We start from the raw sequence: 22,331 nt of genomic DNA on the forward strand, positions 1-22,331 counted from the left end.
ACCACCGTTGAGTGAACCTGTCTGGGTGGAATGGACCTGTACGCGATCCGTAGGGCTCAACTATAAAATGATCCCCCTGGGCCAGGAAGACCTTTTAGTGTTGATGTGAGCTCTGTGTTGTCTGTAGAGTCTCACCCTTTATTCCTTAGGCCTGTCGCTTTGTCGTTTCCTCGTCTGTAGTTGGAGTGATGGAACGACCACCCCATAGGGCGGCTGTGAGAGTTGAGATGGAACCCTTGGGCTAGCGCTCATTTTTCCTGGCGTAGAGCCAGTACAGGGGCCTAGCCCTCCCTACACACCAACGGTCTCAAACTCTGGGGGACCAGCAGGTAAATAGAGTAACTGAAGTGGCTCAGGGTAAGAAAAACGACAGCCAGATTGCTTGAAAGTTAGAAGAGGGTGTGGGCCTGGGAGCCACGAAGGCTAGTTCCAACCACCCCCGACCCTTGGCTTGAAGACATCACCGTGCGGGGCCTCTGTATCCTCATCCATAAGATGGGGGTGATACTCGTCCTATCTCACTGGGCTGTTGTTGAAGATTAAATGAGAGAATGCTTGTTTAGCACTTAGCATGGTATAGGCCCTCGGTAAATATTATCTGTTACCTTCCAGGCTTATTGCCCACCTCTTCTCCCTGTTTGGCTTAGAGTGTTTGGAGGCGACCTCCCTCTGGGAAGCCGACAGATAAGCAGAGTCACTGTAGAAACGGACTCTGATTGATGATTCTGTCTAGCATTAAAAAAAAAAAAAAGTTTAGATGGAAATGTTGAGTCTTTAAAGACAGGTCTTGGAGTGGTTGGCATTTGGTGACAGTTACTCTTCAAATACAGCTGATGGCTGTCCTCTCCTGCTTTTGGAGAACTTGGGGAAGTAACACCACTTGGTTACGTCAAAGATCATGGACAGTCAATGTTAGTTATTTCTTTTCACTTCCCCAATTGTCTGTCATTCACACTTGCTGCTTGGACGTTTTGAAGTAGTTGTGGAGAATGGGTGATTTTTTTTTAAGTTTATTTACTTATTTTGAGAGAGAGAATGCGAGCAGGGGAGAGGCAAAGAGAGGGAGAGAGAGAATCCCGAGCAGGCTCTGTGCTGTCAGCACAGAGCCCAATGGGGGGCTCAATCCCACCTGAGCCAAAATCAAGACTCAGATGCTCAGCTGACTGAGCCACCCAGGCACCCCTAAAATTAATGATTTTAAAGTGAGTAATTCAGTGGCATTTATTACATTCACAATGTTGTGCAACTGCCACTTTTACCTACTTTCAAAACATTTTCATCAGCCAGAAAATAAACCCTGTACCCGTTAAGCCTGTACGTCATCTGCTCCCCCCCCCCCCCCCCATCAGCTCTGGCAACTACCAACCTGCCTCTATGAATTTGCCCATTCGGGATGCTTCATGTAAATGAAATATGTGACCATTTGTGTCTGGCTTCTTTCACTTAGCATAATGGAGGTTCCTCCTCCTAGCATGAATATTTAATTCATTTTAATGGCTGAATAATAGTCCATTGTATGGATATACCACATTTATCCATTCAACCATTGATGGGCATTGGGATTGCTCCCATCTTTTGGACATTGTGAATAGTGCTGCTATGAGTATGTGTATGTGTATTTGTTTGAGAATCTATTTTTAATTCTTTAGGGTATACACCTAGGAATGGAATTGCTGGGTCATATATAACTTTTTTTTTTTTTTTTTTTTTTTTTAAGCAGAGCCTGAGACAAGGATTCAGGCACACAAGCTTTAATTTCTTTTAATGTTTATTTATTTGAGAGAGAGCAGGAGTGGGGGAGTGGCAGAGAGAGGGAGACACAGAATCTGAAGCAGGCTCCAGGGTCTAAGCTGTCAGCACAGAGCCTGATGCAGGGCTCGAACCCACGAACCACAAGATCATAACCGAAGTCGGTCATTTAATCAACTGAGCCACCCAGGCGCCACTCTTTGTTGAACTTTTTGAGGAACTCCCAGACTGTTTTCCACAGTGGCTGCCCCATTTTGTGTTCCCACCAACCATGTATGAGGGTTCCAATTTCTCCACATCCTCATCAACACTTGCTATTTTCTATTTTATTTGCATTATAGCCATCCTAATGGGTGTGAAGTGGAATCTCATGGTGGTTCTGATTTGCATTTCCTTGATGTTGGGCATCTTTTCAGGTGCTTCTTGGCCATTTGTATCTCTTGGGGAAATGTCTGTTCAAGTCCTTTGCCAGTTTTAAAATTGCGTTGTCTTTTTGTAGTTGAGTTACAAGAGTTATTTATATATTATAGAGAGCAAGCAGAAGAAAGAAAAACAAAAACTTCCCTGGATTTATTTTGGGGCACTCCCTCAATGCTTTTTCAGGCATTTACAACTCTGCCTTGGCCTTCACTTCCTGTTTGTGCTGAGCCTAGAGATGAGCCAGAAAGCTTAGAGTCTTCTCCAGTCTTTTCTGAGCGCTTCTGCCCTGGGCATGCACATTGCTTTCTAAATCCCCCAGGATATATGGGTGCTTCTGAATGTCCGAACTACCCAGAGAAATGCTCACCCCAGCTTTTCCTCCTAGCTTGTGGCACGCCTATTGTGAAAATCTAATAAAAGGAAACCTCCTTTAAAATGGAGTCAGGAGGGGCGCCTGGGTGGCGCAGTTGGTTAAGCGTCCGACTTCAGCCAGGTCACGATCTCGCGGTCCGTGAGTTCGAGCCCCGCGTCGGGCTCTGGGCTGATGGCTCAGAGCCTGGAGCCTGTTTCCGATTCTGTGTCTCCCTCTCTCTCTGCCCCTCCCCCGTTCATGCTCTGTCTCTCTCTGTCCCAAAAATAAATGGACGTTGAAAAAAAAAAAAAAAAAAAAGAATAAAATGGAGTCAGGAGGGGAGCCTGGGTGGCTCAGTTGGTTAAGCGCCCAACTTAGGCTCAGGTGATGATCCCACTGTTGGTGGGTTCAAGCCCTGCACTGACAGCCGGGAACCCACTTTAGATCCTCTGTCTCCCTCTCTGCTCTGCGGCCACTCATGCCGTCTCTCTCTCAAAAAGAAACAAAAAAACTTTTTAGATGGAATCAGGACAGAAGGGCCAATGCTCACGCCCTACCACTCATTGTTCATTGCAGACCTGACAGGAAGAGATATACCTTGCAAATTGATAGTTTCCTACCTGATTTTACTACCTCAGCAGGAGGAGAAAAGGTTGCCCCTTCCCCTGGTAACAGCCCAGCCAATGAGACACTGTCACCACTCAACCAATGAAACATCGCTACACTTCCAACTCCCAGTTTAATCCAATGGACCTCTTGTTCATAACAGCCTTCCTGACTCCCCCCTTTCCTCTATAAAAGAGTGTTCCTCTTTTCCTTCTCCAGACCTGTCCATGCTTTTGCTTCAGCTTGCTTGTCCTTAGTTGCAACTCTGTGCTTTTCCTGAATAAACCCATTTTTGCTAGTAAAACCGTTGGTTAATGTCGTCCCCAGTGACAACATTTTGCCCCAGGTGGCTGTGGGTTTTCTCCTTTGCCTTACACTATTTTCCAGGAATGCATTCTGAGTTCAACAGACAAAGCGCCTTGAGTCTGTCCCACAGGTAGCCCTCAGACATGTTAGAACGGACAAACACAATACTGCCAACCTCAGAGACCCAGGTGCTGGAGCCCCATACTGGGTGCTGTCCCAGTATGCCCCAACATGGGCTGCTGTCCTCAAGACCTCCACCATGCTGGGAAGGAGCTGAGGGCAGGGTGGGGAAAACACCACGGAGCTTTCCTCCCATGTTCAAGGTTCCTTTTCATTTTGATTCAGTGTTCACTTGGTTGGCATAAGCCTTTGGCTGTTTTCCAAAGTTCGGATAAAGTTGATTGTGACTGTGTTTGCTCAGTTTGTCAAAGCTTCTGCACAGGGACAGGCCCTCGGAGCTACCAACTCCGCAACTTCTGCCGACACCTGGGGCCTGAATGGGTGACTCTTGTGTCCTTCGACTGAGCAAAAACTCTCCCCTGTCCAAGTACTTAACAAATATTTGCTGAGTGTCTACACTGTGAATAAAACAGACTCTGTCCATGTCCTCATGAAGCTGCCATCCCAATGTAGGAGCCAGCTCAAACAAGCTCAGCACTCAGACGCCTTCAGGTAGTTACAGGCGTTAAAGAGTAAATGCTAGATGGTAGATGGATGGCTCATTTCACCTGGGTGGAGTCAGGGAAGGCTTCTCAGAGGAGGTGGCATTGAATCTCAGACTTGAAGTCGAAGGGAGAGGAGGCAAGTGGAGAGAACAAGAACAGTGCCCTGAGGTGGGAAGGTACTCCGAGGGCTCAAGGGGCAGCAAGGAAGTGGAGTGGAGGGAGGGGAGTAGTCAGAAAAGTGATGGGAGCAGTTGTGCAGGCCACATGTATAGGGTCCCTCTTCCCTTGTAGCACTGGCCCCATAGTCAGCCTGGGGCTCTTACAACCATGGGGAGTTTGCAAACTAGCTTCTGGAGGCCATGGATCCCCTGAAATTATAACCAAAAGATTCTGAGAGTGTGTGCTGGGCAGTCTTTGTGTCCCCCACCCCCACCCCAGGGCCATTCTCCACCCTTTCCTGGCCTGCTCTGGAGGCTGATCTCTACACACCGGGTCAACTTAGCTGCCTTTCCCTCTCACATCCAGTTGGGGTTGGCTCTGGCAGGAGATCTGAGGGCCAGAGAGGAAGGTGTAGGTGTATATATGCTGGCTCCCACCCTGTTGGTCTGCATGCTTCTACCAAAGCCCACGACTCCAGCCTCTTCAAGTTCCACAACTACCTTCCTCCCTAGCAACTTCAGGCCTGAGCTGGTAACAGCTTCCTGACCCTGGGGAGTCAGCATCCCTTGCTGATTTCCCTTCACTCTGCCCATGACTCCTCAGTTGTACCTCTCATGGCTGCTATCTGTGACTAATACAGGTAAGTGTGTCTGTTTTTCTGAATTCAGAATTCTAGGTTATAGATTCCTGCACCACGTTAAATGCTCCCAGGATGGAGTCCTTAACATTCATCCAGGTGCTTTAACATATATTATTCCCTTCACCTAGAGTGTCCTTCCCTTGTCTCCTTCTCAGGCTTTTGCAGTCAGATAACACCTCCTCCCAGAAGCCCTCCCTGAACCTGCTGAAGCCAGGTTAGGAGCTCCCCCTTGGTGATTGCCTCCATTATAGCACTTCCTCAACTGGACTCTCATTGTCTGCTTGTCTGACTCTCTAACCAAACTCAGCATCCTGAAGTCAGGAGATTTTTTATTCCTCATGGTGTCCCTGGAACTTAGCAAAGTTCTGAGCCGTTGATGAAACACACTAAACAACCGGTAGAATAGATAAGACAGGAATCTCTCTTAACTCTGTTTCCTACACACCCAGAATAGAGCAATAAAAATAGACTAAATGGATATTTTTTGGCTTTCAGGTCAGACAATCAAGAAATAATTGTGGCTCAGGGGTACCTGGGTGGCTCAGTCAGTTAAGTGTCCAACTTTGGCTTAGGTCATGATCTCACAGTTCATGAGTTCAAGCCCCACATAGGGCTCTGTGCTGACAGCTCAGAGCCTGAAAGCTGCTTCATATTCTGTGTCTCCCTCGCTCTCTACCCCTCCCCCACTCACACTCTGTCTCTCTGTCTGTCTCTCTCTCCAAAATAAATAAACATTGAAAGAAAGAAAGAAAGAAGGAGAGAGAAAGAGAGAAGGAGAAAGAAAAGAAAGAAAGAGAAAGAAGAAGTAGAAAGAAAGAAAAAAAGAAAAAGAAAGGAGAAAGAAAGAAAGACAAGAAAGAAAAAGAAAAAGAAAGTGAGTTGTGGTTTACTGTGTGCCAAGCACTGGGGTAAGCATTGTGAAACTACAAGAGGCACCACAGACCCATCCCTGCACCATGGAAGGAAGAGAGGAAGGAAGAGAGCTGGATGAATTCAATAAATTCAAGCATGTTTTGTAAACCACCATAACCTAATTTAATGGATATTTACAGAATATTATACCAAAACCCTGCAGAATGTACTTTCACTTCAAGTGCATATAGAATGTGGATTGAGATATGCTGGGTCATTAAAGAAAGAATCAATAAATATCAAGGGACTGAAATTACATGGAGTGTGTCCTCTGACCACAAAGGAATTAAATTAAAAATCACTAACAGCTATCTCAAATGTTTGGAAGTTGACACATTTCTAAATAATGTGTGGGCCATAGAAAAAATTCACAAGTGAAATAAGAAAATATTTCTACTTAAGCACAATATGTCAGAGTGTTTGGGATGCAGTTAAAGCAGTACATAGAGGGAAATATATAGCTTTAAATGCTTATACACGAAGATAAAGTTTTAAAATCAATGTTCTAAACTTCCATCTTAAGAACCTGTGAAGAGCCAATGAAACACAAGGTAAATAGAAGAAAGAAAAATAAAAAGACAAAAAGCAATGAAATCAAAAACAGAAAATAGAGAAAAACAATGAAGCCCAAAGCTAATACTTTGAAAAGATTAATAAAACTGATTAACCCCTAGCAAGACTAATCAAGAAAAAAAGAGAAACAACACATTACCATTGAAAGAAGGAACATCACTACAGACCCTACAGACATTAAAAAGTGTAATAAGGGAATACAAACAGTCTTATACGGATAAGTTCTACAACTTGGATGAAATAGACAAATTCCTTGAAAATATAACATGCCAAGTTTAATAAAAGAACATCACAATGCACTGTAGTATAATTCAGCAAGGAAATTTTTCTAAGTCCAGAGAGATCTGGAAAGATTTCTCAGAAGCGATATTTAAGCTGAGACCTGAAACAGAAGTGGAATTTTACCAGGTTTCCCACCTCCCCCCAGACAATTTATTAATTTTTTTAAGTTTATTTGTTCTTGAGAGAGAGAGAGAGAGAGACTGTGAGAGGGGGAAGGGCAGAGAGAGAGGGAGATACAGAATCCAAAGCAGGCTCCAGGCTCTGAATTGTCAGCACAGAGCCTGAAGCGGGACCCGAACCCACGAACCACGAGATCATGATCTGAGCCAAAGTCAGACACTTAACCGACTGAGCCACCCAGGTGCCCCAGAATTTTACCAAGTTAATAGAATTGTGTCCCAGGAAGGAGAGACAGCAGGTACAAAGGTCCTGACATTGGAATGAGTTTTGTGTAGAAAAGTCCACAGTAATGACCCTTTTTGTTGTTTAGTGAACATATGCTTACATCCTTCCCTGGGGTAAACCTCCAGGTAGACCCGCTTGACCTGAACAGAAATGTTTAGAGAGACCAAAGCAAACTTATTGGTAAGACAGACATTTGGAAGTTTCTGGGCTGTAAACAGGAGGCAATTTATTCTGTAAACTAACATTTCCTCATTTTGGAGCCAGAGTTCCCTCTCACCTGGCTGGTGACGAGCCTGTGGCCTCAAACTGGGAGCACTCACATCTCTAGGCATTGCACTTCATACCATGAGTTCCTTGGATCTAATACCTGCTACTCTTAGCCCCATTCTCCAGAGCAGTGAACTGAGGCCTCAAAGAAGGACCACATCTTGCCTGAGGTCACAGAGGCCAAACACTAACCACTGTGCTTTACCAACTTCCCCCAAATATACATTTCAACTTTGGAACTGGTTGGGCTGAGGTTTGTGTTTTGGGCATAGGTTTCCCAAATAGCCCATGGTCCTTGCCCTTCCTCTTCAGGAGGAGAAAACACACACACACACACACACACACACACACACACACACACACCTGACCATCTTAGCCATTTGTCCCTCCTCCCATCTCTACAGAACAGTGGCCACCAAGGTGCAGAGCAGTGCCAGGATCTGATGTGCATCCGTGGAAGGGGCGGGGAGAGGAGAGAGTCCCTTTCAGTAGCCAACTGTGTGTGTGCAACTTCCTGCCAGTGAGGAAACATTCGTTCAAATCAGCCCTGGTTCTCCTTTCCCTACTCTGGCCTCACAGGAGGAGTTGGCAGTGAGCTGTGGGCTGCACTGGCCTCAGCCAGACTTCCTGGCCAAGCTCAGGAGGAGAGATGCCCTGGACTGTCCTGCTCTTTGCAGCCGGTGAGCCTGATGTCCCCTGCGCCACCCCCGCCCCGCTCCCGCCACCCTTGCCCACCTGACTCTGCTCTGGGGGCAGGAAGCAGCACACGGCTGCCTTCTCCAGGTGCCGGAGGAGGCTGAGCCCTGACAGATCTGCCCCAGGGCTTTGGAAACGCCCCAGGAGCATGGCTTTCTCTTAACGGGCTCCTCGTCAACCCCCCCCCCCCCCCATCAAGGATATCAGAAATCCCACCCCACCGGGGACAGCAGTGCCCACGCCCCATGACTCAGCCCCACTTGGTTTCTACAGGCTGCTACCTCCATGGCTGGGGCACCAAGAGGATCCGCTGGGGGGTGGGGAAGTAGCTGGGCAAAGGTCCCGAGACTGGACAATGTAGATCTCACTTGAGCTAGACGCTCTGCTCAGGAGCCTGGGGGCAGCTGGGGAGACACTGGTCCCTCCTACAGGAAACTGTACCCCGAAAACCCCGATTCCTCACCACAGCCTGGGAAACAGGAGAAACCCTCTGCCTTCCTTTCCTCCTGTTCTTTCCCCGGTTCATCCCCTCCAGCCACCCTGGCTTCTCAGAGAACCCACACCCTTTCCATTGTCCCAGCATGTGCCTGTGTTCCTCCCTCTGCCTGGAATGCTCTCCCCCAGCTCTTCCTGTGTCACCTCTTCAAGGAAGCCCTCCATGGCTGCTCCAACCAAGGCAGCCCTCCCATTATCCTGTCTGGGGTGCACACAGTGCTTCTCGCATCTTTGAGAACATCAGCCCCCCCCCCCCGAGGCAGGCATGTCCAGCTGTCTATGTCGTTCGCTTTCGCCGCTCTGTCCCCGGCCCCTGAAACAGGGCCTGGCATACAGTGAGTGCTGTTGATCGAAGCGGCAAGGGTATAATTGCATTGCTATGCGGGAACCACTGCTGTCATAATAAAATGGCTCAGCAACAGTGACCGTCCCCCCCCAACTAGGTGCTAGCACCCAAGCCCCTGAACACAGCAGCGGAGTGGGATGACTAGCCTCGGGTAGTAAATACAAACCAAGGCCCAGAGGGGGTCAGCCACTTGCCCAAGGCCACGGAGCCAGATGGGCCTCTGCTCTCACCACTCACCCTGCGTCCCTTTTTTCTGCATTCCAGGCTCCTTGGCCATCCCAGCACCATCCATCCTGCTGGTGCCCCCACACCCCAGCAGCCAAGAGGACCCCATCCACATCGCCTGTGTGGCCCCCGGGGGCTTCCCAGGGGCCAATTTCACGCTGTACCGCGGCAGGCAGGTGGTACAGCTCCTGCAGGCCCCCGCGGACCAGCTGAGGGTCACCTTCAACTTGACCGGCGGAGGCAGGGAGGCTCCGGGGGGCACGTTTCACTGCCAGTACGAGGTTCTAGGTGAACAGCCTCAGCTGTCCGACCTCAGCGACACTGTGAGTGTCTCCTTCCCAGGTAAGGCCCTCCAGCGGGCCCCTCACTGCCTGGGGCTCCATTCTCTCACCGCTGAGCCTTTGCTTATGCTGTTCCCTCTGCCTCGTGGGACAAGCCAGGCCTCCGGCTTGCCAGCGCTCACCCACCTTTCCTTGGTCAGTCCTCAGTCATCCCATGCGATGCGTCCTGCCATTCTCCCCATGTTGCAGATGGGGAAACTGAGGCATCAGAGATGGGGGGGCTCACCCAAGTCACACGGCTAGCGGGCAGCGGAGCTGGGGTTCCGCTGGCTCCGATATCTAGGCGTTAACACCTCCACACTCTGCTTCACCCTCCCCTCCTGGCCACGTAACATTTTTGAGCACCTACAGGGCACCAGGCACTGGCGAAACAAAGTCCCTACCCTCTCACAGCTGACATCCCGAGGGGATGCAGACAGACGATAACCAAGGAGTCCAATATATAGTCAGTGTGCCAGCAGGAGACAAAGTGTCAGGGATGAAATACAGCCTGGTAAGGGGTGTCATTTTATTTTACTTTATTTTATTTTTATTTGAGAGAGAGAGTGTGTGTGTATGCATGAGTAGGGGAGGGGCAGAGGGAGGGGGAGAGAGAGAGAGAGAGAATGAGAGAATCCCAAGCAGGCTCCACGTTCAGCACAGAGCCTGATGCAGGGCTCGAACCCACGACCCTGGGATCATGACCTGAGTGGAAATCAAGAGATGGACACTCAACCAAAGGAGCCACCCAGGTGCCCCAAGGGTGTCATTTTAAATACAGAGAGCGGCCAAGGAAAGCCTCTCTGAGGACCTGAATGAGGGGTCAGCCCTGTGGGTAGCTGGGGCAAAAGGGTCCCAGCCAGTGGGAGCAGACTGTGCAAAGGCCCTGAGGCCGGAACACGCCTGGTGTGATTGAGGAACACAGAGGCCCTCTGTAGGGCTGAAGCATGGCGGGCGAAGAGGAAAGTTGGGGGACAAGAGAGCAGGGAGGTGGCGAGGAGGATCGTGCTACACCTTTGGCTGCATTAAGGACTTTGGCTTTTCGTCTCAGTGAGACAGAAGCCCTGGGAAGGCTGATATTTTTCTGTGGTCTTTTCAGGACAGGGGGCTGGGTGTGGGCTCCGGATCAAGGAAGGAGCAGGAGGGAGGGAGGAGCCTCCAGGTAAAGCCTCTGCATCACCATCAATCAGAACATTCCAGCTGCAAAGAGAACTTTGTTGCTAGCAGAGGCCCCCACTTAAAGAGAACTTTGTTGCCTCCAGAAGGCCTAGTCATTGAGGTGACAGAACAGTCTGGGCCTTTGAGCTCCACTATCAAAGGCCCCCTTCTCTCACCTTGAGCCTGTGGTCTCAGAGTGGGGGAGGTGACAACATCCCTCCTGCCCCAAATGAATGAATGAACAAGGACTAACAGTGTGAGAATACCAAGCATGTGTCTCTCCTTCCCCTTCCTGGCTTAGCTCCTGATCTCCATGGGGATCAGGTCATCTCCTCCTGTCTCCTCTGAGAGATCTCCTCTCTCCAGGGAGGGGCAGCCAAATCCCTTTCAGAGAAGTAAACTCTGAAGCTGGGGCTTCATGCTTTTGTGGCTGATTTCTGCATGGACCTCAGGGTCCACCATGGGGCTGGGGGTGGATGTCATCTGACCCCCTGGTACCCGGCTGAAGCCAGCAGGACCCTCAGGCTGCAAGTCACTGGAAACTTGACTCAAACCGGTTTCAGAAACAAAAGAGAATGTGCTGGTTTGGCGAGCTGAAGTCGGTATGCAGTTTTGGCTTCAGGCATGGCTGGATCCAGGTGCTCATAAAGAAGTCAGGAATCAAGTGCCACCTCTCTGTTCAGCTTTCTCCTATATCTTATTCTCAGGCAGGACCTCTCCTTCATGGTGTCAAAATGTGCCTAGAGGATCCAGATGTATATCCTACCAGCTTCGTAATTCTGGCCAAAAGAGTAACCCTCTCTTCCCAGTAGCCTAGCCAAAGTCTCAGAATTAGCTCTCATTAGCTCAGCTTTGGCCACATGCCCATCCCCGAACTGATCACCATGGCTGGGGGTGGGGGAATATGCTAATTCACCAGCACGGAGGTTTGCTAGATCCCCAGTCCAGCTACACCAGCGTCAAATGGTTGGGCAGGATGGTGGGGGGAGGGCTGGATCCCCACATGTAATCTGGAGAAATGACAGGTGTCCCACCTTCACCCTCGCGACCCCGTAACCTGCCCCCTCTCTCTTTTTCTCGTGTTCCTCTAGTGCCCACTTGGATACTGGCACTCTCCTTGAGTCTGGCTGGAGCTCTCCTTCTCCTTGCTGGGATGGTGACCATTGCCGTGGTGGTCAGGAGAGGTAAGAGCAGGCAGAGAAAGCATGGCCCACCAGCTGCCAGCGTGCAACCCCTGAACATGAAAATGTTCCCATTTCTTAGAAGCATGGAGGCACACGGCCGGGGAGGTCTCACTCCAAAACTTAGCCATGAAGAAACCTCCAGAATGCAATGTAATGTTGGGGGGGGGGCAGGGGAAACTGACACACACAATGCACACACACACACACACACATTAAAGTTTACTTATTTATTTTGAGAGAGAGAAAGAGTGGGAGTGGGTGGCAAGGAGGGGCAGAGAAAGGGGGAGAGAGAGAATCCCCAGCAGTCTCCATGCTGTCAGCGCAGAGCCCGATGCGAGGTCCAATCTCGCAAATGGTGAGATCATGACCTGAGCTGAAATCAAGAGTTGGTCTCTTAACGGACCGAGCCACCCAGGGGTCCCGATAGATATATTTCAATTATAAAATACATATAACATAAAGTTTAACATCTTAACCCTTTATAAGTGTGCACTTCAGCAACATCAAGGACACTTTGTTATGAGACCATCACCAAGGTCCAACCCCGGAACTTCGTCATCTGCCCAAACTGAAACTCTGTCGTTCCCTTTAAACACTAACTCCCCTTTCCTCCTCCCTTAGCTCCTGTCAAGCCCTGAGATTGACATTTAACACAACAACAACAACAACAATTTTACACGCTTGTTTGAAGTTTTTACCCGCACACGTTACTGATGTCAGGGGCGGGGGGTTGCTGTAACTCTCCTGTTGAGGGGCACGTTGACAGAGGAGAAGGCAAGTTTGGGTCACAAACGTATGAGGGGGCCTTGGGATTCTTGTGTGTGTGTGTGTGTGTGTGTGTGTGTTTGCAAGCAGGATGCAACCATGACCAAAATCTAATAAATGCTTGTGTGTTTTTTTGTCCCCAGTGAAAGTAAAGAAAATGCAGAAGAAAAGGTGAGGCCATCATCTCTGGAGACCTTCAGAGGGTGGTTTGGGGGAAATGCATACCAAAGGGTTGAGGGGGGCGGTATAGTGCAGAAATTCCTGTTGGGTGTTAAGGACTCTGAGGCATGGCTGGGTTCTGGGGACAGAAGGGGACTTCCCTGGCTGGGTAGGAGCCCCATTCCACACAGCGCCCTCTGGTGGGAGGGCTGCTTAATGGGAACGGGCGCCATTTACAAAGTACGCGGGGTATGCAGGGCCCTCGCTAGGACACTGCAGCTAGAGCCCGCAATAGCTCCCAGCTGCAGAGGAAGCTGGCTTTTTTTTTTTTAAAGTTTATTTATTAATTTTGAGAGAGCGCGCACACGCGCACATGTGAGCTGGGGAGGGGCAGAAGGAGAGGGAGAGAGAGAATCCCAAGCAGGCTCCGCACTGTCAGTGCACAGCCCGACATAGGGCCCGAACTCATGAACCACGAGATCATGACCCGAGCTGAGGTGGTTGCTCAACGGACTGAGCCAGCCAGGTGCCCCTAAATAGCCCCATTTTATAGACAAGGAGACTGAGGCTCAGTACTGGGTCACACAGGGAGCAAGTGGCCGAGACTTCCTCACATCCCTTAACCAGTGCTGGGGGAGGGGAGTGGCACCCCCCTGGGGCTCTGCTGTGCCCAACTTGCAACCTGTAGGCAGTGGCCCTGGTTCCTGGGCTTTTAGGATGTCCCAACTGGCCCGAGCCTCAGTTTCTCCTCTCTGAGAGAGGGGTGCCCCCCACCCCGGCTGCCTAGTGGCATAGAGCTAGCGGCAGCCGCAGGGATCGAATCCCGACTTCACCTGGCGGTGGGGCTCCTACAAGAGAATTTCCATCTGAGGGGACTTAGGGAGGATGCAAAGGAAGGTGTGGAGCGAAGGCCAAGTGTGGAGCCAGGGGCTTCCGGGAACAAGCCTCACTCCCTCCCAAATCCCTTTGCAGAGAGCGAGAATCCTGCTGGGCCCAGATCAACTTTGCCACCACAGGTCTGTACCTTCTTACTCCAATCTCCTGCTGGGTCAGGGTCACCCCTTCAAAGCTCTATCAGACCTCATTACTTGCTCTTGAACCTCTTCGGTGGCCGCTCACTTCCCTTAGGGCCAAGAACACACCCTCCCCTGCCCCTGCCCGCACACCCCCCCCCCCCCAGGTTCCAACTCTCACCTTCTCTCTTTGCCTCATCCTCATTCTGTGGTCGTCCTGACCTCTGCCTACAACATACTTCCTCCCCCCGTTCTTCAATGTTTATTTATTTTTGGGACAGAGAGAGACAGAGCATGAACGGGGGGAGGGGCAGAGAGAGAGGGAGACACAGAATCGGAAACAGGCTCCAGGCTCTGAGCCATCAGCCCAGAGCCCGACGCGGGGCTCGAACTCACGGACCGCGAGATCGTGACCTGGCTGAAGTCGGACGCTTAACCGACTGCGCCACCCAGGGGCCCCTCTCCCCCCGTTCTTAAAGGCCACCTTCTCCGGGAAGCCTTCCCTGACTCCTAGACAGGGTCTGGGCTGTCTACTTACATTGCCTCCAGCACCCTATGATTCTTCTTACCCCTCAGGGAAAACACAGGTTATCACTGCCTGCTGTGTATGTAATACTCGCCTCCACCGCTGGACGCTCAGTTCCACGGGGGACGGACGGCGTCTGTCCACCGGGGCATGCTGGGCGCTTTGACCATGCCTGGCACTGCCCTTAAATGGAGCCCCTCTTGTGACCCAGAACGTGTCATTCCGAAGGCTTCCACCAGGGGGCGAGAGGCAGCCAGTTTGTGCTCTGCGAGGCTCAGGAAGGGCTCCCTCGCGGAGAAATTCCATCCGCTACTTCTTTCACTCTCCAGCACATTTATTGAGCCCCTACTAGGTGCTAACGTTTGGGGGAGGCGTCCCTCAATGACCAAGACAGGCGATCTTTGCCCACAAGCCCATACTCCAGTGGGAAAACAGTCGATGGCATGTGGGACCCTGTCTGTGGTGAGGAGGGTGGTCCCGGGCGTGGGGTGGTCCCGGGCGTGGGGAAATGAGTTGTAAGCAGAGACCGGCAGGTTCAGAGTAGCTGGGTGAAGGGCAGGCGATTGGAGAAGCCCCTGGGGTGGGGGAGGAGCTGAGAGGTGCTCTGTAAAGTGGGAGTCGAGAGGAGAAACCCATTTATCCGAGGGCAGCGAGGGGCCCCTGGGGGAGGGCTCCAAGCGGAAAAAGGACACCGTTCAGTTTGCGGCTGGGAATGGTTCACGCTGCGGAATGGGCTGGAAGGGACCAAAGCATGCTGGGAGGCGGATCCCAAGCCCTTCATCTCGGTGGACTTGAGGCCTGTGTTCTTAGGGGGAGGGCCCCCGGAGGGCGGTGAGCAGGGATTTTAAACTGGCCCCTGGTTTTCCTTTCTCTTTCTATTTTAGATATGACCTTTGACAATTCCCTGTTTGCCATCTCGCCGGTAAGTCATTTCATTTCTTGGTTCTGGTTTTCTGCTGACCGTCCTAACCTTAGGAAGGCCTCCACCAGGCTGGGTCGGCTAGATGTCTCGGAGCTTCAGGGGTCCTGGGAAAAGCCTAGAATCACTGAGCAGGGTTTTGTTTGTGAGCCAAGAGTTGGCTCTGATAAATCCCAGGGGATTGCAGGCAGCCACGTCCAGGCCTTGTGGGACAAAGGGCAGGATTCCCCCCGGGCTGGAGCACTGGGACAAGAACGGGGCAAGGCTTCCAATTCTTCAGCGCTTCCTAATTTCTATGGGCGGAGATAGACGATGCCACGCAGGGTAAGAGTGAGAGGGAAGCTCACTTCTCACTTAGATAGGAGCCCCAGGAAGCCTCAGAGACGGGCGACAAGCAGGGGGTAGCTATGCAAGATTGCTTCAGGCTCCGGACACGTCGTTGGCACGGAGCCAAGTGAGGAGTCGAGGGGCGCCCCGCGGAGAACTTTGACTTTTTGCCCCAAAGTGAGGTGGGAGCCATGGAGGGTTCAGAGCAGAGGGAGGTGACCGAGACAGGTGCTCACAGGCGCCTTCTGGCGGCTGCAGGGAGGACACACTTGGGGGGTGTGGACGCACCGGAACGCGGAGGGGTGCGGGGATGCAGGTGGGGGGCGGGGACCAGAGAGAGGCGACTGTGCTGGTCCAGACAAGCTAAGTGGTAGGTGGCTTGGTCCCGCGTGCTGGCAGCAGAGGTGGGAGAAGCGCACAGATTCAGTGGACAGGAATTCAGGGGGCAGGAAACAGGGCGCTGACTTCGGATGGGATGGTGGGCGTGGGCGGAGGGAGCAGGAGGAGGGAGGCGTGAGGGAGGCGTGGGGGAGTCCTGAGGCGCAGTAGGTTTGGAGGGACAAGAGACAGGCTAGCCCACCAGGCGATGCCCAAGGGCAGGTGGAGACGGGACTCTGGAGTTCCGGAGAGAGGAGCGTGGACATTTCAACTGGCCCCCCCAGTCACAGGCGGCAGTCGCTGGTGTTCGAATGTGACAAGGAAAGGGAAGGGCCAGTTCAGCCCCGGTCTCAGCTCCCGGAGCAGCTCCTGTGCTGTTAAGAAACAGCCGGCAGCCAGGGAAGTTCTAAAACTTTCTGGGAGAAGCCACGCGGCTCAAGGCACCATCCTGGTGATTTTTCCTTTTTCCTTTTATATAAAAAAAAGACATTTACAGGGCGCCTGGGTGGCTCAGCCAGTTAAGCGTCCGACTTGCAGCTCAGGTCATGATCTCACGGGTCACGGGTTCTAGCCCCGCGTCGGGCTCTGTGCTGAACAGCTCGGAGCCCTGGAGCCTGCTTCAGATTCTGTGCCTCCCTCTCTCTGTGCCCCTCCCCTGCTTGTGCTCTGTCTCTCTTTCTCAAAAATAATAAACAAATTAAATAAAAAAAGACATTTACAATGAAACAAGTAGAAACAGATGAAGACAAGGAGAAAAGTTTAAAAAGTATCTTAGTCCTGGGGCGCCTGGCTGGCTCAGTGGAGTGGGCCAAGCGTCTGATTTGATGATGTCAACTGCTCACGAGTTCCAGCCGCGCTTGGGGCTCTCTGCTGTCCTTCCAGGACCGGCTTCAGATCCTCCCTCTCCCTCGTTCTGCCCCTCCCCCCTCTCAAAACTAACTAAACACTAAAAACATAAAAATGTTTCAAAAATAAATAAATAGTATCTTAGACTGGCTGGCTCAGTAGTGCATGTGACTCTTGATTTCAGGGCTGTGAATTCAAGCCCCACATGGGGTGTGCAGCCTACTTAAAAAAAAATAAAAAGAAAAGAAAAAGTATTTTAGTTCTTGTGACTCTATAGGTTTTTTTTTTTTTAATTAAAATTGGGGGGGGGCGGTGACTGGGTGACTCAGTCAGTTAAGTGTCTGATTCGATTGCAGCTCAGGTCATGATCTCACGGTTCGTGAGTTTGAGCCCCGAGTTGGGCTCCAGGATGGTAGTGTGGAGCCTGTTTGGGAATCTCTCTCTTGCAAAACAAATAATCTTAAAAAATGGGGGGCTTGGCTCAGTCGGTTAGGGTTCCACCTTCGGCTCAGGTCATGATCTCACAGCTTGTGAATTCGAGCCCCTTGTCGGGCTCTGTGTTGACAGCTCGGAGCCTGGAGCCTGTTTCAGATTCTGTGTCTCCCTCTCTCTCTGCCCCTCCCCCACTTGTGCTCTGTCTCTCTCTGTCTCTCAAAAATAAATAAATGTAAAAAAAAAAAAAAAAACCACATTAGAAAAAAATTGGGGCGTGCACCTGCCTGGCTCAGTGAGCACAGCAGGTGATTCTTAATCTCACAGTCGTGAGTTCAAGCCCCACATTGGGCATGGAGCCTACTTTAAAAATACATATTTTTAAATCATGAAATTCATCCATATGTCAAAATTATATATATAGTAAAGTATCCTTCTGTCACTAACCCCTGCCCACCCACTGGTCTCCTCCACACATACAGGTAACCACCATTAGTAGCTTCTTCGTGTACATGTAAGGAAAGGTGAAAATAGGCTATCTACATCCTCGCCCTTTCTCTTTCTTTTCTTTTCTTTTTTTTTAAGTTTATTTATTTTGGGACAGAGAGAGAGAGTATGAGCAGGGGAGGGGCAGAGAGAGAGCGAGAGAGAGGGAGACACAGAATCCGAAGCAGGCTCCAGGCTCTGAGCCATCAGCACAGAGCCCGATGCGGGACTCGAACCCATGAACCGTGAGATCATGCCCTGAGCCGAAGTCGGACACCTAACCGCCTGAGCCACCCAGGTGCCCCGATTTTAACCATTTTTAAATGTTTATTTATTTTGAGAGAGAGGGAGAGAAAGGGGGAGGGGCAGAGGGAGAGGGAGACAGAAGATCTGGAGCAGGCTCTGAGCTGACAGCAGAGAGCCCGATGCAGGACTTGAACCGGTGAACTGTGAGATCATGACCTGAACTGAGGTTGGAAGCTTGACAGACTGAGCAACTCAGGCACCCCGCACCGTGTTAACCGTTTTTTAAGTGTCCAGTTCAGTGGCATTAAGTACATTCATTGTGTGCAGCCCTCCCCATTGTCCATCTCCAGGACTTTGTCTTGCAAAAGTGAAACGCCCCGCCCCCCCCCACTGTACACTAATTTCTCATTCTTAACAAATCCCAGCCCCCAACAGCCACCATTCTGCTTTCTGTCTCTGTGCGTTTCCATCTTCTGGACACTTTATGTAGAAATGATGCCATATAGTGTTCATCCTGTTGTGTCTGGCTTATTTCATTGAGCACAATGCCTTCAAGTTTCATTCATGTTGTAACATGTGTCAGAATTGTATTCTTGTTAAAGGCTGAATAATATTCCATTGCATGTATATAGCACATTTTGTTTCTTTGTTCATCTGTTGAGGGACACTTGGGTTGTTTCCACCTTTTGGCTACTGTGAATTGTGCTGCTATGAACATGGGTGTGCAAATATCTGTTTGAGTCCCTGATTTCAATTCTAGTTTCTTTCCGAAGCATGAGAAGCTGTGCTGTTGGCTGCAATAAAAATAAAGCAGCTAACAGTTCTCCAGCTAGCTTGTATTGGGTTACCATACTGAAGGGTTAATGTTCACTTTATAATACCCGATGAAGTGGAGTTCACATTTTTTCCCCAAATGTTGATTTTTGAGAGAGAGAGAGAGAGAGAAGGTGGGGGAGGGGCAGAGAGAGGGGGAGACAGAGGATCCAAAGCAGGCTCTGCACTGACAGCAGAGAGCCCAATGCAGGGCTGGAACTCACAAACCATGCGATTATGATCTGAGCCAAATTCGAACGCTTAACTGACTAAGCCACCCAGGTGTCCCAGGAGTTGACATTTTAAAAAAATGTTAAAAAAAAAAAATTAAAAAAAAAAAAAAAAAAAAAGGGGCGCCTGGGTGGCGCAGTCGGTTGAGCGTCCGACTTCAGCCGGGTCACGATCTCGCGGTCCGGGAGTTCGAGCCCCGCGTCGGGCTCTGGGCTGATGGCTCAGAGCCTGGAGCCTGTTTCCGATTCTGTGTCTCCCTCTCTCTCTGCCCCTCCCCCGTTCATGCTCTGTCTCTCTCTGTCCCAGAAATAAATAAACGTTGAAAAAAAAAATTAAAAAAAAAAAAAGTTTATTTATTTATTGACAGAGAGAGAGAGAGAGAGAGAGAGTGAGCACAAGCCGGGGAGGGACATAGAGAGAGAGAGATACAGAATCAGAAGCAGGCTCCAGGCTCTGAGCTGTCAGTGCAGACAGACATGGGGCTCAAACCCACAAACCACAAGATCATGACCTGAGCCGAAGTCAGACGCTCAACTGACTGAGCCACCCAGGCGCCCCTGACATTTTTTTTTTTTTTTCTACTAGACAAGAACATTGAAGCTAATTATGGGCCTTAATGGGGTCATCCAGCTAGGCAGGTGCAGGACTGGGATGGAACCCCAGCCAGCTCTCACCTACCAAGCTTTGGTTTTAGTAAGTTCATCTATTCTTTTTTTTTTTTTTTTTAATTTGTATGTTTATTTATTTATTTAGAGAGAGACAGAGACTGCATGAGTGGGGGAGAGGCAGCGAGAGAGGGAGAGAATCCCAAGCAGGTTCTGCACTGCCAGCACAGAGCCCAATGCCGGGCTCAAACCCATGAACCGTGAGATCATGACCTGAGCCGAAGCCAAGAGTCAGCCCCAGTTCATCTCTTCTTGGCTGGCATTTGGGGCAGGAGCCTCCAAGGAGGAGGAAAGGATAGACTTCTGAGGAAGGTTTTGTGGGAGCCCAGGCAGGAGGGGAGGAGATGATGGTAACAGTTTTGTTCACTTAACAGTTGGTACTTGCCACGTGTCAGGCACTCTGTCTCTTTAATCCCTTTATGTTTTGTAGCAACTCTAGGAGGGGTGTATGAGCGTTCTTCCCATTGCGTAGAAGGAAAAAGTGAGGCACAGAGGGGTCAGGTTACTCCACTGACGTCAGACTTCTAGGCCAGGGCGGAGCTGGGGTTTGAACCCAGGCTGTCAGATTCCCTACCCAGCATACAGGAAGTCAGGAGGACAGAAGGCAGGGTCTGGGTCCTAAAGCTGTGGGTGTGTGCGAGGGTGGGGGGTTGTGAAATGGGACCTGAGGAACTGGGGGAGTCTCAGTCTCAGAATGTAGGGAGACCCGAGATCCAGAAACCCCAAATCACACTCTTCTCTGTTTTTCCTCCATGGACAAAGAAAATGAATCCAGAAGATCCAGCCACGCTGGATGCTTGCTCAGGCTCCGTCGAGACATCTGGCAACTCTGGGCCCCGGAAAAGGCCCACTTCCACATCTTCCTCGCCCGAGCCCCCCGAATTCAGCACTTTCCGGGCCTGCCAGTGAGGCTGAGGATCGGGGGCCCCTCTGTGTCTGTGCACTCTCCATTCGGCCCCCTGTCTTGAGGGCCTGAGGTTGCTCTAGCTACTTTGGGGTTTCTGGCTGCTGCTTTCTCAGGGAATTGAATAGAGGAGACCAAGAGAATCCTTGGCCTTGGGACCTTCCTCAACAGAGGAGCAGGAGTGGCAGAGGGGTCGCCCACATTGTCCTGGAAGCTGGACAGAAAATGGGAGCCCTCTTTGGATTCTACCCAGGAAGGAGATGTTAGGATCCCAGTGGCTCTCAGCTGGGCCATAAGAGGTCTGAATTCTCTGCACACCCTTCCAGTTTCCTCCTCCTCCTGTGGCGTCTGACTCGACCAGCCCAACTGGGCTTTTGGAGCATAGGGTACCTGGGGGTATGTTCTGTATGTCTGTCCTACTGGCATGCCTAAGTTATTAATTATAACACGTGTTGAGCTGTTCCCAAAGTCCCTGTGGAGTGTAATCCTTCAAGCCCAGGATCTCTGGGTCTAATCACTGGATGCCTAGGGAGGGGAGCAGTACCCAAATGCATCAGGCTGTCGAGGTATATGGTGAGGCCCCTGGGGGTACAGGAAGGGACCAGTGTCATGCGGGGTTTTTGCTAAAGTCCTTGCATTGGTGAGTACAGGGAGTGGAATGATGGGGGCATTGATGAGGAGGTCCAGAGAACTGTGGGAGCTGCAGAAGGTGGGAAGCCACCACAAGCCTTTTGGGACCCTCCGGAAGAGAATGGAGCCCTGGAGCAAGGGGGTCTTGGAAGATAGATGTATGTGTGTGTGCGTTTGTGTTGTGTGTGTCCCTGTGAAAAGGGGCACTTGATCCTGCTTTGCTGGATTCGTTGGCTAGTCAGCGCTGGGGGGAAGGGAGGGGCTTAAGGGAGGGACCCAGAAGGAGGGATTCAAGAATTTTTTGTGGGGGAAGAGATGGCCAAGGATGGAGGAGGAGGGTGCTAGGGGAAGCGGGCGGAGACGATGGGGAAGAGATAGGAGCAGTTGACTACTGGGAGAAGGGACCTTTCCGCAGATTCAGGATGAGGGCGGAAGCTGAGTCCCACCTCAAACTGATTTTCCCTTCTGGAAAGCGGGGTGGGGGGGTGGGGCCACAGGCTGGGGGGCGTGTCCAGGAGCCTGGCCCGCCCCTGCTCCGGCCCTCCTTGTGAGCGGAGAGCCTCACAAAGCCACATCGGGGGCGGGGGAACAGGGCCGGTATAGGGGAGGGGCCTCGTCGTACCGGCACCCCGCCCCCCGCGTGCCTCCTCACAAAGCCGGGCAGGGCCAGGGGGCGGAGTTCGGCCGCAGAGGCGTGTCATAGCGGAAGGGCGTCAGACCCTCCTCCACCGTTCGCCGCTGGGGAGCCGCCTCACAAAGCGCGGCCGTTTGCGCGGGGCGGGGCCAAGGGCGTGTCCACACGGCCGAACACCGCCCCCCCCCCCGGGGCGCGCCGCTGTCCCCGCCCCGCCCCGAGTCTCCGCTCCGGCCCCGCCCTACAAAGGTCGGCCTTTCGAGCCGCGTCGGGCCGGGGGCGTGGCCAAGTCCTAGGGGCACGTCCGCGAGGCCGAGCACCGCCCCCGGCTCAGGCTCCGCCCCCGCCGTTCCTGGGCCGCGGAGCCACCTCACAAAGCCGCGACCTTACGCGCGGGGCGGGGCGGCCCCGCCTCCCCCACCCCGTGTCCCAGGCGGCCCAGCAGGGGGCGCTGCGCCACGGGGCCGGGCCACGGCGGCAGTGGCGACGAGGCGGAGCGTGGCCGGCAGGCGGCGCTGCCCGGCTCGGCCTCGGCCTCGGCCTGCGCGGCGGCGGCGGCGGCGGCGGCGGCGGCGGCGGCGGCAGCGGCGGCGGCCT

At 51.7% G+C, this 22,331-nt stretch overlaps 1 protein-coding gene across 6 annotated transcripts; it reads left to right on the forward strand.

Moving 5' to 3' along the window:
* Positions 1 to 38: 38 nt before the first annotated feature.
* On the forward strand, positions 39 to 21,815 carry CA2H19orf38 (chromosome A2 C19orf38 homolog). 6 transcript variants are annotated; one of them, XM_045491948.1, is made up of 9 exons: positions 39 to 329; positions 7,916 to 8,016; positions 9,138 to 9,440; positions 11,668 to 11,760; positions 12,669 to 12,696; positions 13,657 to 13,700; positions 15,108 to 15,145; positions 19,487 to 19,594; positions 20,329 to 20,932. In XM_045491948.1, exons 2-9 carry the CDS (start codon positions 7,986 to 7,988, stop codon positions 20,473 to 20,475), a joined length of 792 nt encoding a protein of 263 aa, XP_045347904.1. In that variant the 5' UTR covers positions 39 to 329; positions 7,916 to 7,985; the 3' UTR covers positions 20,476 to 20,932. The 6 variants fall into 6 exon arrangements, 4 of the variants coding, with proteins under 4 accessions (XP_045347904.1, XP_045347907.1, XP_045347908.1 ...); XR_006715713.1 differs by lacking the exons at positions 39 to 329; positions 19,487 to 19,594 and adding exons at positions 15,330 to 15,466; positions 16,132 to 16,298 and having other exon boundaries at positions 7,070 to 8,016; positions 20,329 to 20,440; XR_006715712.1 differs by lacking the exon at positions 39 to 329 and adding an exon at positions 21,804 to 21,815 and having other exon boundaries at positions 7,815 to 8,016; positions 20,329 to 20,732.
* The last annotated feature ends 516 nt before the right edge of the window (positions 21,816 to 22,331 follow it).

This window comes from Leopardus geoffroyi, chromosome A2 (assembly GCF_018350155.1).
Source record: "Leopardus geoffroyi isolate Oge1 chromosome A2, O.geoffroyi_Oge1_pat1.0, whole genome shotgun sequence".
Lineage (NCBI taxonomy): Eukaryota > Metazoa > Chordata > Mammalia > Carnivora > Felidae > Leopardus > Leopardus geoffroyi.